At 45.6% G+C, this 13,516-nt stretch overlaps 1 protein-coding gene across 1 annotated transcript; it reads right to left on the bottom strand.

Moving 5' to 3' along the window:
- Positions 1-1,242: 1,242 nt before the first annotated feature.
- On the bottom strand, positions 1,243-11,309 carry ism1 (isthmin 1). The gene is made up of 6 exons (XM_080868070.1): positions 11,033-11,309; positions 5,801-6,016; positions 4,712-4,973; positions 3,165-3,308; positions 2,930-3,019; positions 1,243-2,623 (listed from the first exon to the last, which is right to left on the bottom strand). The coding sequence occupies exons 1-6, from the start codon at positions 11,168-11,170 to the stop codon at positions 2,106-2,108; spliced, it is 1,368 nt and encodes a 455-aa protein (XP_080724196.1). The 5' UTR covers positions 11,171-11,309; the 3' UTR covers positions 1,243-2,105.
- Positions 11,310-13,516: the final 2,207 nt, after the last annotated feature.

Here is a 13,516-nt window from a genome sequence, read left to right as displayed (position 1 = left end):
CCCGCAGTTCGCTGAGAACTCCCAGAGCCGACCCTGTCAAACTTGGTCTAAAATTGTTTAAGTACATTGGACGTGATTTCCTTCTCATAACAAAAATAGAGACAAAATCCCAACAATCATATCTTGGTGATGCTTAATGAGCCCTTTCGGATCCTTGACAATATACCACTAATATGGTGCTTTGCGTCCTTTGAAACATACCAGAGTAGACTCGTGGAAATAGTAACACAAAAGCGAGGCCTCGCTGACACCCTACGGTCAGCACAGTTTATACATTTTCATGCCAGTTACTCTCACAACACTCAATCTGCTACGCGGGCCAAAATTGTGCCTTGTGTTCGCGGGGGAGGGGAGACAAAACGAGAGATGAAAAATGAGTCGGGTGTACGAGTAATCGCCTGCTCTGGAGACAAGTGGAGCCTGTCTGGAGAAGAGATACTGGGTTAAGGTGGGGTTGGAGGTATGTCATCAATTTGAGCTTGGCACTAATGGTTCAAAATAAAGACGAACACCCCGCTTTGATCTTCGTGGCCTGTTCACTAGACCTGCTGCTAAAGATAACGATCCATGCAGGTTACTGTAATCTTAGCCTTAAACCGCTCAGGAGGAGGACAGGAGAACAGGGGAAGAATATCTACATTTTAATGGAATGTAATTTGCAGCGAGTATTTGAAGGTGGGCTGCTGATAAAGCATCGTGTTTGAGGAAAAACAAGACGAAAAAGGCGTGCGGAGAAAATTTCTACGAATAGTGGGAGAAGAAAAAAAACTAGGCGTTTGCGAGTTGTGCCTGAGGGGTGTGGAACGTGCTGGGGCCTGCTGCATTATAAAGACAAGCCCTACACCCAGCCAGCTGTGCTGCACACAAAACTGCAGGAATGAGGGCACCATGAATGGCTTTCACTGTGTGACAATGACTGCAGCATTCAGTGGAAAGGCAACGGTCAGGGGTCTCAGCTGCAGAGATGCAGCACCGAGTGTGTGTGTCTGTGTGCGTGTGTACACTGAGAAATTACCCAGGAATGTGAGGATACATGCCAAAGACAAAGAATTTGCATTCTCCTCGCCCTCTGAAGAAATATCACAATCCCATCAAAAAGCCTGTCCCGACAGCCACACTGGATAGAACTAATTAAAGTCTTGTGATCGGCTAAAGATGCTTTTTCTTTTCCCGCTGATGCCAAGGGAGAACTGTTAGGACTGTGTGATATGGCTTGAAATTTCAATTTTCTATCATCTTACACATTCACTGGCTTTAAAAAAATTTATTTATAGATTTATATCTCAAAATAACAAAAAAAGAAACATTGTCGCGTACAGTTCACACATTCTTTCTGCTCTATTTAACCCTAACTTGAGACATGGATACGCACCCTGATGGCGAAGCATGAGCCAGAGAGGAATCTCAACTTTGGCCACAGACGCTCGACTTAAACTCAGCTACGACTTAATAAATACTTTACAAAAATAATGCAGGCTTTTTTTTTTTACAATGAAGATCTGCCTCAGAGACACACAGTTAAATTACGGGGGGGTAAATGAATGAAAATGAAAACGTGTGCATGCTAAATAAACAATCAAGCGTACAAAAAAACCTGGATAACTGTGAATGACAAAGTTAAGGGAAACTGGGTAACACATTCCTGAGGGAGGTGTCGTTATTCTATTACCACAGGTCTCTCCGATCCGAACGAGCCACACGCACACAATCGACACGGGCACGATAACAATAACAGTTCTACAATGACAGTTTTCCCTTTTAAGAATATGAAGTCAGTCCTCCCTTTAGTAACCAAATCTCGAGTTACAATTGGCAACATAATTACTGACAAAATTTCATTTTCATTTATTAAAAGTGTAAAAACCAAATAAAAAAATAATCAGATAAAAAAGACTTTCACGCCTGGTTGTGATGATGTTGAGAGAAGTTCCTTGTGAGAAAAAACAGGTTCTGACTCTGTTAGAATTCTTTGTGGTTCAATAAGAGCAGTATGTCTGTCCTCAGAGCCTAAAAGTTCATGTGTTAATTGACCTAAAACAGAATTAAAAAGGGTTTCAGCGCCATTTCTGAGGTTTAGCTGGATATATGGGCAGTGTTTTTGCGGGCTAGAATTCCCTTGCCTCTTCAAACTGTTTGTAATAGTCCTCATCCTGAGGGTTTTCTGGACACGTCTGCCCATTGTTTGGTGGCCTTGCCTGGTTGTAGCGGCTCCAGTCACCTTTGCAGATGATCCAAGGCAGGATGTCCACCTTGTAGTGAAGGTCGGCAGAGAACTCGGTGCTGATTAGATTGGGTGTGCCGGCTCCTTTGCCGCGGGTGATGAGCTTCATGTTGTCGTCGTAGCAGCAGTGCTGCGCAGCCAGCGTGGTGGATTCAAGGGTCAGCATGGAGCGGATGCAGTAACGAGCCGTCGGCTTGTAGATCTCCAGCTTCTCTTTGGGACCGCTGGCGTCTTTCCAGCGGAAATTTCTGCGCGTGGGGGCGTCGTATACGTCCGCCGTGCTGTAAGCCACCTCGGTCGGGTAAGAGCAAGGGCAGCTGGGAAGGTCGTTTGCCACCTTGGTCATGTATTTCTTCAAGAAATCACTCTTGCAGTTCATCCAGCGCTCACAACTGTCTGTGTCTGGAAGAAATCAGGACACAATTTCTAACACTTTCCAACTGCAGAGGATGAAACCAGAAGTGAGATGTTTAAAATCAAGGTGTGCTCGCTGAGTTTAGTAAGAACAGAAAGCAAAGAGGGAGTGGGCAGCTGCATGCTGTGCTCTTCCTGTCCTGTTGCACAGTAATGGAGCACAGCATGAGCATGAGGAATGCTGAGAGTGTGCAGGAGCACTGCTGCCAGATGGAAGAAAAATACCTTTGATAGAGTAAGAACATCTGAATGAAGGATAGTGTGGAGTAACACATGAGGAGGCAAAAATCTTACCAACTCCAAAGAGCTCTGTGGCATTGAACTCATCTGTTCCAGCTAACAGGCTCACTTCAGTAGCTGCCGTCCTGAAGGCATCTTCAATACCTTCAGAGAGATGAAAGTACAGTGAAAGCTGGATCAAAAGATGAAAGACCACTAAATCAACACATGGACATACATACCATGTGTCCTTACTATGAATAATGTATTTAGTGATGTGGGTTTTTGTCTGCTATTGATAAGATTTTACCTGGGCAGTTAGGCATGTCGCAAGTTCTGGACTCGGTGGCTGTGCAGGCATAACCGCATGACCTCGTTCTCTTCTGGTTTCCGTTTCCACAAGTGACACTGCACGCTGACCAGCTACTCCAGTCCCCCTCTCCATCCATGTAGTCTTGGATCAGAGAGAAAGAAAGAAACATCCTCAGCCCTGTTGCAGGCCATATGCTGAACTTACATCAGTCTAGCCTGGACAGTTTTGGATACGGGCAAGTGAGGGGGTTCGCTCTATAGTGTGCTCCTCAAAGCACATACAACATACGCTCATCTATCCACATGCACGTGCTCTCTGTGCTGATGCAAAATTATTGTGTCAATGTGCAATTTCAGTGAGCCAGTTAAAGCATTTTGGAAATTCCATAAAAAGCTTCTGTGCATCCAGGAGACAATTTAAAAATCAACGTTTTCTTTGCTACCTAAGCATCCCAGGCACAAAAGCACCGGATGCCACTGAGCTGCTCTGTCTGTGATATATTAGTTTGAAAATGGGAAGTGAAATGGGAAGAAATTATTGTTTAAGTTCAATTATCATTGAGCCCATCACCGTTATGCACATAATGTGGGCATTTTGAGGTGGAAGTATTTCTGGCTTGGTTCCAACCTTCCTATAGGCCCCCCGCTGCCATCTGCCCCTCATTATGAGCTTTTTTTGTATGAATACAGGCCAGATAGGCTTCTTCTACTGCTGCCCTTTCTCCCCTTTTAAAGCATATTACAGAGCTGGGTGCCAACACTAACCAGAAATCAAGGAAAAAAATAGATAATAACCTGTGCTGAGACCACAGATGAGACGATTGAGTGGATGATCCTCACTGCCTGTCCACAATTATGCTTATAAAGTTTAAAGCCGAGACAGTAATGATGATAAAATATTCCCTCGTCCATTTGTGTGGTATGAAATGACCGACGAATGAGATCTGACCACAGCGATAAGCCAGAAACATTAATCGCGGGCTTTGGTTTTACAAAAAAACAAAAAACATTATATCTCTGGCAGCCTAATCACTGTAGTGCAAGTGAATAAAATGAGATTTTCCACAGCACACGCATTCCTGTTCAACCACGTTGGTTTGGGCATGCTACAACACGGGCCGGACGCATACTGCCTGACAGCGAGCGTAAATCCTTCACCGGCAGATTTATCTGTGGGGTTACTTTGGGAGAGTCTTGCGAGGACGGTGTGGCGACTTTAACGGCGCCTCTGGCCCGGCTCCTGCTCCCGAACTTTGATGTAGCGAGGCGTTCAAACCGTGTCACATAGCGAGCTCCACAACACAGAGGAATCCATCTCATAAAAGAGTGTTAAAGGCTTCAATCAAGGGCTCCCAAAGGCTCGCCTGGGATGACTGCACTTATTATGGTGACAGCTTAAATCAGCAAATCTGCAAATTACAGATTCCACGTCAGACGACAGCCATGTGTTGAAACGCCGAGGACTGGTGCTCGAATAAGACGCGGCCAAATATTGTGCAGCGTGCGTAAATTTCCCTGTAAACACACACACACTGTAATCCTCACCATATTCCGTTTGAGCTTTGCTTCCCCTCCTGTCCCAATCTGCCGGTGGCCTGAGGAAGTTGCTGTCCTCTGTGTTGCTCCCATAAGAGCGCTCATTCTCCTCTGTTTGATGAGTGGAGGAAGACGAGGAGTAGGAGGACGACGACGAAGTGTGAGGCCACCAGTTCCTCCAGTTTGGCGAAGCCCAGTTGGGCTTGGTTTCCTTTCGGAGGCCTTTCTCTGGTTCATGGCCCTCTAGTCCATCCACCACTTCAATGGTCACCTGCATTAAGAGAAGTCGACTCAAAGTCAGTAAGAATTGAAGAATTGAACTATCGATGGTGGCACTTCCTGGTACCCCGACACACAGAGTTACCCACTCCCTGTTTTCTGTCCTCACACATGTGCCTCCCAGATGAGGGGGGAACTCTACCCCTGCCCCGCAGTCACCCTCCCACCTCTCGGGCTCTCTCCACCTAAACACAAAGTTCAAAGGGCGATTCAGCCTCCTCCAGACCATGAAAGCCAGATGAATCTCAGGATCAAAGACACCCCCCCACCCGACCCCCCCTTCTCCCATAGCCTCACGCCCTTGCTCAATTGGTTGCTCTGCTCTCTTCCCACATCTTGAGATGTTAATACACTTTGTTCGTGCTCAGATCTGGCAGCGATGCCCTCAGAAATGGAAAGACCCCCTTGCTAGATTAGACAGGAGAATGATTTAAACATGGCAGCGGTTACTCGACCATCTGCATCACTGAGGGACTTATGGGCAAGGGTCTGCCGCACATTTACATAAGCTGCTGTCTGTCTCCCATCACACGGGTTAGCAGTGAAGCATTGCCGGTTAGCATCTGCTTTTCAGCTGTCATTATGATCGACGTGAGACTTCACCGTGTCTCTTCAGCTTTGCTGCGAGCCAGGAAGTGTGAAAAGGGACAAGGGGGGCAAAAGGAAGGAGGAAAGGCGACAGAAGGGGGTTAACGACGTGCGCCAAACTATCCTCCTTCTTCCTGTTTGATCTTCCTGTCCTGTGTGCTTGAGTAGTCTTGTCTTAAGCGGCAAAAAGCGGCAAAGCATGCTGGCAGATGGGGAAACACGTGCGTTTACCTGAATGTTGGGATTCTGTCCGTTGATGTCAGCTTTGGAGAGGTCGGGGAAGTTGTGCAGATCTAGGAGGAAAGCGCCGGGGCCGTCCTTGTGTACGCTGCCGCCCTGTGCCCAGGGGAGGGTTGCAGGCCGATGGGCCAGTCGGTGTTCTGGACCAGACCGTCGGTCTTGAGGGGCCAGCTGGGCTGAGGAGCTGCTTTTTGCATTTATGTTGTTCTGTTGAAGACAGAAAGGAGGGAAATGTTAATTTGTCATCACTTCTTTAAAAAATCGAATTGGTTTGGTTTGGCTGTAAAAACTAAGTAGCCCTATATGTAAGAAATCCAGGGTTTGCACACTCAGCAACATTAAGATTGATCTCTCGTGTTGACAGAGGTTCACTCAACCATGACCTCTGTCATAAATCCTGCAGACAGTGGACTACTGGGAGCCCAGAAAGAAGGAGCCACTGGGATAAACATTCTGTGTGTCTGCCTGCTTAAACCAAAATATAATCTGTCAAGAACTTGCATTCAGAGCCAATGTCACAGCTAGACTGTATATTTTTCCATTTTTAACTGACAGAGTATACTTCTGCTTTACCATAGAAATATAACGTAGACATATATAGCATGTGCTGATGGTGGCTGGGAGAAAAGAGCCATGTAGGACCTATGGTTTTCCTGCTTTGGGGCTACACAGAGAAACCTAAGCAAACATTGCAAAAATAATTACATCTGCCATCTTGTAGGCAGAAAAACATTTGGTGCACTGACAGGAGTGTTGTAAATTCATCCCAGAAGGACACTTGAGGCGTTTGTCCCCTATCAGGTATGCACAGAAGGAGCAATTGGACAGCCGTAAGCAGTCGGCAATCATCCCCGTTGTGGGGTGGCAGAAAATAAGATCAAAAAAAGCCATCAATCACGCTCCTTGTTTTCTTTTTTCACGTCCCGTTTCTTCCTGCCTAGTGTTTTTGTGGCCAGGCTGAAGCCTGAGAATATGGCAGCGGCGCTGTACGGTTGCGGTGGCCAGTCACAGACAAAGTGTCAGTTCAGCCACATTGTGGTGGGTATAAAAGCCCCCAGTGGAGCTGTTTGTGTCCAGCCAAGGTGCACTCCGGGGCAATATAGGCGCTGTAAATGGAACGGCACAGCAAGGGAGGAAGGATTATAAATGTAACTTGTATTCAAGCGAGGCGGCTGCACAGAAAGACTTCCACATCCACTGAGCACTGCGTTCCTTAGTTCAAAACCAGATGGAGATAATGTGATAATGGATTTCAAAGAATTTTAAAACGTTCAAATCCCATCTCTTAATTTGAGCGATTGCTTTAATTACAACGATTATACCGCTGGCCATAACTTTGAGAAAGAAGAGCAGATGCATCTAAATTGTTGCTTTGAACCACACACACAAAAAAAAGGTTATAACTTACATATGACGACAAGGTTTTAATGACAATTTATGTCCATAATTGTAAAATTTGACATTCTGAAAAAGGAGATTCCAGCTAAAAACCACAGACGTCTTCACAACCAGCCAATTACGGCAGAGAGCTCAGTACTGGAAAACATCATTCCAACAGCGTCGGCTATCGACCCTTTATGCGAACATCACAGGGCTCTCTTTGGATGTATCACAAGTACTTGGACTTTGAGATGCCCATGTGATAACCCTGCCTTTCAAGTTCCCAGTCTTCAGATTTCAGTGGCTGTAATTGAGCCCCGCTGAGGGAGGAGGAGGAGGAGGAGGGAACGAGGGGGGGCAGCCCTGAATGCAACACTCACAGCTTCAGTCCACTGTGTAAATGCAAGCACACATCTGTAAACAAATTAAACAGGTGTGGTTGATCTTATCTGGGAGGCCACCTCTTTTTTTATACAAATGCTACGAAAAGTTACTTTTTTGCCGTTTCCCTACAACTCATCGTTTATGGAAACTTATCCAAAGACTCTAAGACGATTAATCAAAGCACAAAAATGACTTTTCCCCACGTGTTTGTCTTGCAAAAGAAAGCATGGAGGTAGAAATCTTTTTTTTTAACCATGAAAACCCAGTCGCAGTGTTTACAAAGAGATTATTCCTCAATTATGCCATCTAGTCATATCAGAATCTTCTGTTGTTTCATATTATGGGTATTTACAGACTTATTATTTAGTCTTGACACAAATATGAATACTTTACAGTCAAGCTTTAACATGTTCTCCATTATGCTGGAGTCACTGCTGCTCAGTGTTGAAGCTTGCTGAGCTGCAACTCGATTGTAAACACAGAGTTTGGCAGCTAATAGGCAAATATTGGTAGTTTATCAGCACTAATTCCACCTAATCTATGGCTTAAACATTAATTATATTGCAAACAAGGGGGGGGGAAGCACTATATTACAGAACTTTTTTCCATTTTTTTCCATTTCAAACTGAAATAAATGTGAACTATTGTGCTGCACTAAAAATAAAAGCAGTCATTTACTATCAAATTGCATTCAGTAAATTTTCCACTGTATCCATTTGCAGTAAGAGCCATCTTAAAGATAGTTTCCAGACTAGATCATTTAAAGATTGTTGCTCAAATGTCACAGAAAATGGAAGGAGAGCTTTTGCTTTGCTGTGATGGCAAATTGTGTCTCTGTACATGTGGTAGACCTGCAGTAGATTAAAAACTGAGCTAGGATCACATACAGAAGTTAAAAACGTGGAATTCCCAGCCTGTAGATACTTCACTTCAACATCTCTGTTATTTACAAATCACTTGGTCTTATCGTTTCTCTCTCTGCCACCAAAGACCAAAGAAACATTTACTTTTTCTGGCCGTCCTCACAAAGTTGCAGCCGTCAGCTTGACTTAATAATTCATGTTGTTTCATGCTTTCCTTTTGCCTTTGAACAGCCGGCTTCTCGCTTTCCTTGGTGCCACGAGCAGAGATGATGGTTTTCTGACTGCCATTGAGCATTGAACAGCATTCTGACATCATCGGTCACCAATATAAGCTGCTTTTTGTCGCTCTAGATTTCCGTGTTATGAGCTCGGCAGTGTTGAAGGACAAGTCATGAAATGTTACACCCCCAAATTATTGATTTTATGTTTTTTTCCCTACTTGCCACTCCAAGAATGTGCTTTTTTTCTACGTCTAACTTTGCTCTCATACAGTAACAGTACACAGAAAAAACTCATTTGAATGTTAAAAAAATCAGCAGTGTTCCCGATCACTCATCTGAGATCTGCCTCGACAAAGTAAAATGCTTTAATTTGAAGATCAAAAGTCACACACAAGTCTTTGGTTCATCTGGGGGGCCTCCCAGGATGCCCCCACCACCACCCCACCCCAAAAAAAGCCATTAATGAACACTTGCACACACAAGCCACCCCCTTTACATCCTCACAGTATCTCTTCTTCTTGTCCCGCTTCCCCCTTTTTCACTTTGTGAGGGCTGCTTAAAGGGGCATGACTCTATTTTCAATTGGGAGCAACTCAGGGGTCCTTCCCCCTGGGAAGCTGGCAGGAAATGAAGGCCGTCCACATTGTGCCAGATGCTTTTCAACACTACGCTTCTGTAGGTGGAAGAGAAAATCATCCTTTCCCTAGTCACATGGCGTACCCAAATGTTTGCTTACATGAAGAAACGGTGAAGATACAAGCCATGGAGGACCTCTTGAAAAGAAAAGCACAATTTCATAAAATCTGACTGCATGCATTTTCATTTTTAAATTTAACTGATTTCCCGCAGCCACAGAGGCCTTCCTGCTCCAGCGATGATAATAAGCCTCAGACAAAAGAGTTTTCTCTTTCCACTTCAGGTGCATGGAGCTGCATCCTGACAATTGTTCTTCTGTGAATGGCACTTTAAATATGACACCTCGGGATGACAATACACCCCTTGGGCTGTGACAAGCACGGCTGAAAGATGACATCACGGTCTTCAGCGGAGGGTCAGTGAAGCGTATCTGCAGTTAGTCGCAGCGTTCGTGAGCAAAGAAAATTTACAAAAAAGAAACCTCAAGGCTCGTCTGGCTTCTTCTCCCTTGTAAATCTGGACGAATGTCAAACGGGATCCTGAAGCTGGGATATAAGTTGGCATGAATGAAGTTTATTTATTTATTTTTACTGCGATTCAGCTGGAGAAACTCCCTGCTACTCCTCATCCGATCCAGCATTTGGCCATGTGACAAATATTCAATAAATTCCTGGAATATTTCCTCAGCTTTGCATGGCCTTATATCCCACACAACACGGGCTTGTTTGGCATATACGCGGGTGTCACAACGATGGCAGTGATCTGGTGAAGTAAAAATTCTTTCCATTCATTTCCCCTAAGCCCCATTAAAGCATTTACACAGGGATACCATTCCAGTAGGCATAAATACCCATTTATCACCAGGAGAAGAACAAAGTATTTCAGTAGCATGCTAAATATACATCAAAAAGCAGCTGAAGGATGCTTAACACTCTCTAAAAAAGCCTGTTGATCCCAGACCCGTCTTAACCCGCAGGTCAGGATTTGGGGCTCTGCTGGAGACTGTGCGCTTTATGCTTTATGTTAAAATGGGCAGTTAAAACCATTAAACCTGCCTTAAGTGCTGTCGTGTTGACAAATGTCTCCTCCAGTGAACTTTTGTTGGGACGCCTTCTAAAGTGGACCATAAGCTTTTAGCAAAACTGTCTTTTGACCATAGTGTCTTGAGATTTCCAAACTTTACAGTCTTGCTTACACTAGATTACACCAGATTTAAAAAGTGAAGTTTAAGGTTTGACCTGAAGCGGGTAAATGTCATGACTTGTCCTGCAAACACACCCTGGGCAGGAAGTGGGCACCTTTAGGGCTTCAGCTCTGACCCCTCTGCCTTATCAAGTGTTGGCCTGGATGACAGTGATGAGCCTGTGATGACAGAGGAGTGCCTGCAGCTAGCATTTAAATCCCCGACAACAGGGAGGTGTGTCTGGTGTGGGGCACTGATCTCTGACCCTGCCTCATCTTCTACCCCTCGGCTGGCTCACCACAGATCCCCGGGGGACATCCCGTGCGTATGTCAATCTCCATTCACTCATAGGACAACCCCCCCAGGTAATGAAGGTTTGTTTTACCTGGGCTGCATAATCATATGAACATTTGATCAGAACCATCTGCGAGTGGACACCCCTCAGATTTCCCAAATTTAGTGTCAAATTTCCCTGAAGATGTCTCCTTATGGAAAAACTAAACTAAACAAAACAAAAAAACAGCAACGAGGCTACTCACAGATTTCCCCCACTCACCTCTGTAAGCGCTGTGCTCTGATCCAGGCTCACAGTTACATTCCCTTGGGGAAGCGGATTGCTCCGCAGCACCGTGATGTGCAAGGTAAGGAGAAGAAGTCCCAGGAGCAAGAGCAGTTCCGCCGCCAGTCGCACCATCCTCTTGACGCGACCGCTCTTTGGAGCCCGCGGTGTGGTCGGAGCTCCGACTCCGCCTCCTCCCGGTGCAGAGACTCCAATCTCCGGATCCGCCGGGGACGAGGAGCCGCAACACCACTTCGAAGCCACTTCGGGAATCACAATTGCAAAAAAATAAAAATAAAAAAATAACAAAGAATGAAGGGAAACGGAGCGGAGGTGGGGCAGCAAAAATAGTTGAGAGAGAGAGAGAGAAAGAGTTTTTAGTTTGGATCCAGTGTTTTTTCTCTGCAGATGTTTGTATTGTCCTGCGTGAAGGTTGTCCCTCTCACTGAAGGTTCACAAAGTTTGATCTGAAGACAAACGCGGTGAGCCAACGCTGATGTGCCAATCAGTGCGGTGCAGCGAATCCTGCAGGGCCGATCCAGCGTGCAGCATTAACGCTTTCCTTTCTCCGAGCTCGGGAAACTTGCAGCCCCGTGTCTCCCCCACACGCTGAGCCTCATGCTTCAGTTTCCCCAACTTCCACCTCAGCCGCTTTACGCATTTCTCGTCATGTGCGCGCTCCGCGTTAACCGGCGCATTCTCCGGTGAGCCCTAACTTTGGAGGGAATAAAGCAAAGTGCAGGTAGTTTAAAAAGTAGCTCTTCACTGTTCAAACTTCTCAACGGAGTTGTGTCTGCTTCATAAACAGCGCGCATCCATCCCGCGGGCCCCGCAGAAACGGAAGACTCAGGCTCGCGTGCGTCTTAACGAGTCGTAGGCCGCTGGTGGAGAGAAACCGAATCACACTACCGACACACGCTGTACTTGTTGTGCGCTCTTGAGGTGGTTTTATACCAAACGCCCCCGTGCAGGCGCCCTCCCCCCGGTTAACTCTTTCGTCCCTCTGAACCAGTCCTCGCAAAACTGAAATCCGGTGGAGCTTTTCACGTCCACAGCATTCCTGAGAAAGGTGAAAACTGAAACACCCAGAAAGTATATTGGTACCCTCTGCTTTCCGCTGCAGGCGATTTCCAAAAGTGCGCTCTGGTCACCTGATCAAAATATTTAAAACAGAAGTAAATTTTATAAGTTACATTTTCTTAAAGGAGCATGTTTGATATGTGAGATTAATTAATATGACATAATTTCTTATCAAATCAGACAAGCAGGAAACCCCCCACTATGTTTGGACAATGGAGACTTTAAGTATCCACGGTGGTCCTGGGAGGCTCTGTGGTATACGCAAGCGCCTCGCAGCGCAGAGGTAGACACCCAAAGCGGCTCTGCAGGAGGTCTGCACATGTTGGCGTGTGTGCAGCAACAGCAGCAGCAGCCACGTCTCAGATTGTGGAGAAGGTGTTGTAACATCTCACTTAAGCAGGACAAATGGTACATAATGTGATTAGCTGTTGTGAGACTATTTATTGTCCGCTTCAAAGGACAGGCCGCTGTGTCAAATTATGCACCAAGCAGGGCCGCTCGCTGCTTTAACGTGGGTGACAGCTCTGCTTGATCCACTTGGCCCGGAAAAGACCACGCTTTCCGTGTCATCTATCACCTGACGACGACTAACAAGATCCTATTACCTAGCGGTCATAAATGATTTGTAAGCGCCGTAACAGCTAAAATAAGAATCATCCTGACATTGGTTTTCGTGGCACAATTCAACCCGCAGGAGAAAGACGCTTTATTTCTGTGCATGCGTAATCTGGGATCTTGGTGTAGGATAGCGATGAGTTAGAAAAATCCACAGGTCTGGTGAACTGAAGCCTTGAGTTTACCTCTACTGGTGTAGCTGCAGAGTCTCCTGATGCCCGTTTGCACCAGAACGCATCATGGTCATTCCAAAGAAATCTAATGACCAACGTTAGGGAATAAAGAGCAGGTGCTTGAGGAGTTCAACAACTTAAATATTTAATAGAGTACCCCTGACATCATGTATAGAACCCCATGAATATCTGATGAGGCTGAGTTGGGTTTAAAACACACAATAAATGCTTTCAGCTGTCTTCTGCATTATTGCCCCAACCTTGACCTTTTTCATTATTTTCCCTTATATCAGTAGTTTCCAGCCCAGCTCTATTCCAGGCTTCAGTCTTTCTTAGCCCAGGAGAAGCATAGCTGTCCAAAGCGTGCAAGTTCTGTCCTGTTTCACTTCAGATCTCTCGCTCTCTTTTTTAGACTAGAAAAATCTCTGTCTAAATGGAAAACAGAGAGCGGTAAGAATGGCTTGCCTGCTTTGGACACAGTGGTGGACATCAAAGGCGTAGCAGAGGATCCCTCTTCAGAATAGCAGCTACATGCCGTTCCAATAAGTGCAGTGTATTTGGATCTGCAGTTCAAAAGAGGCTGGTGCAGGCAGGCAGGCAGGTCTCTGGGGCC

The sequence above is a fragment of the Rhamphochromis sp. 'chilingali' genome (assembly GCF_963969265.1).
Source record: "Rhamphochromis sp. 'chilingali' genome assembly, chromosome: 20".
Taxonomy (NCBI): domain Eukaryota; kingdom Metazoa; phylum Chordata; class Actinopteri; order Cichliformes; family Cichlidae; genus Rhamphochromis; species Rhamphochromis sp. 'chilingali'.
The sequence above is the reverse complement of the archived record's forward strand: the minus strand, read 5'-3'. Positions and strand labels throughout refer to the sequence as shown.

Coding starts and splice junctions, on each gene's coding strand:
- ism1 (XM_080868070.1), bottom strand. CDS start 11,170: ATGGTGCGACTGGCGGCGGAACTGCTCTTGCTCCTGGGACTTCTTCTC. Junction 4,974..5,800: donor GACAGAATCCCAACATTCAG/GTAAACGCACGT, acceptor CTCTTAATGCAG/GTGACCATTGAAGTGGTGGA. Junction 3,309..4,711: donor CAAAGCTCAAACGGAATATG/GTGAGGATTACA, acceptor CTCTGATCCAAG/ACTACATGGATGGAGAGGGG.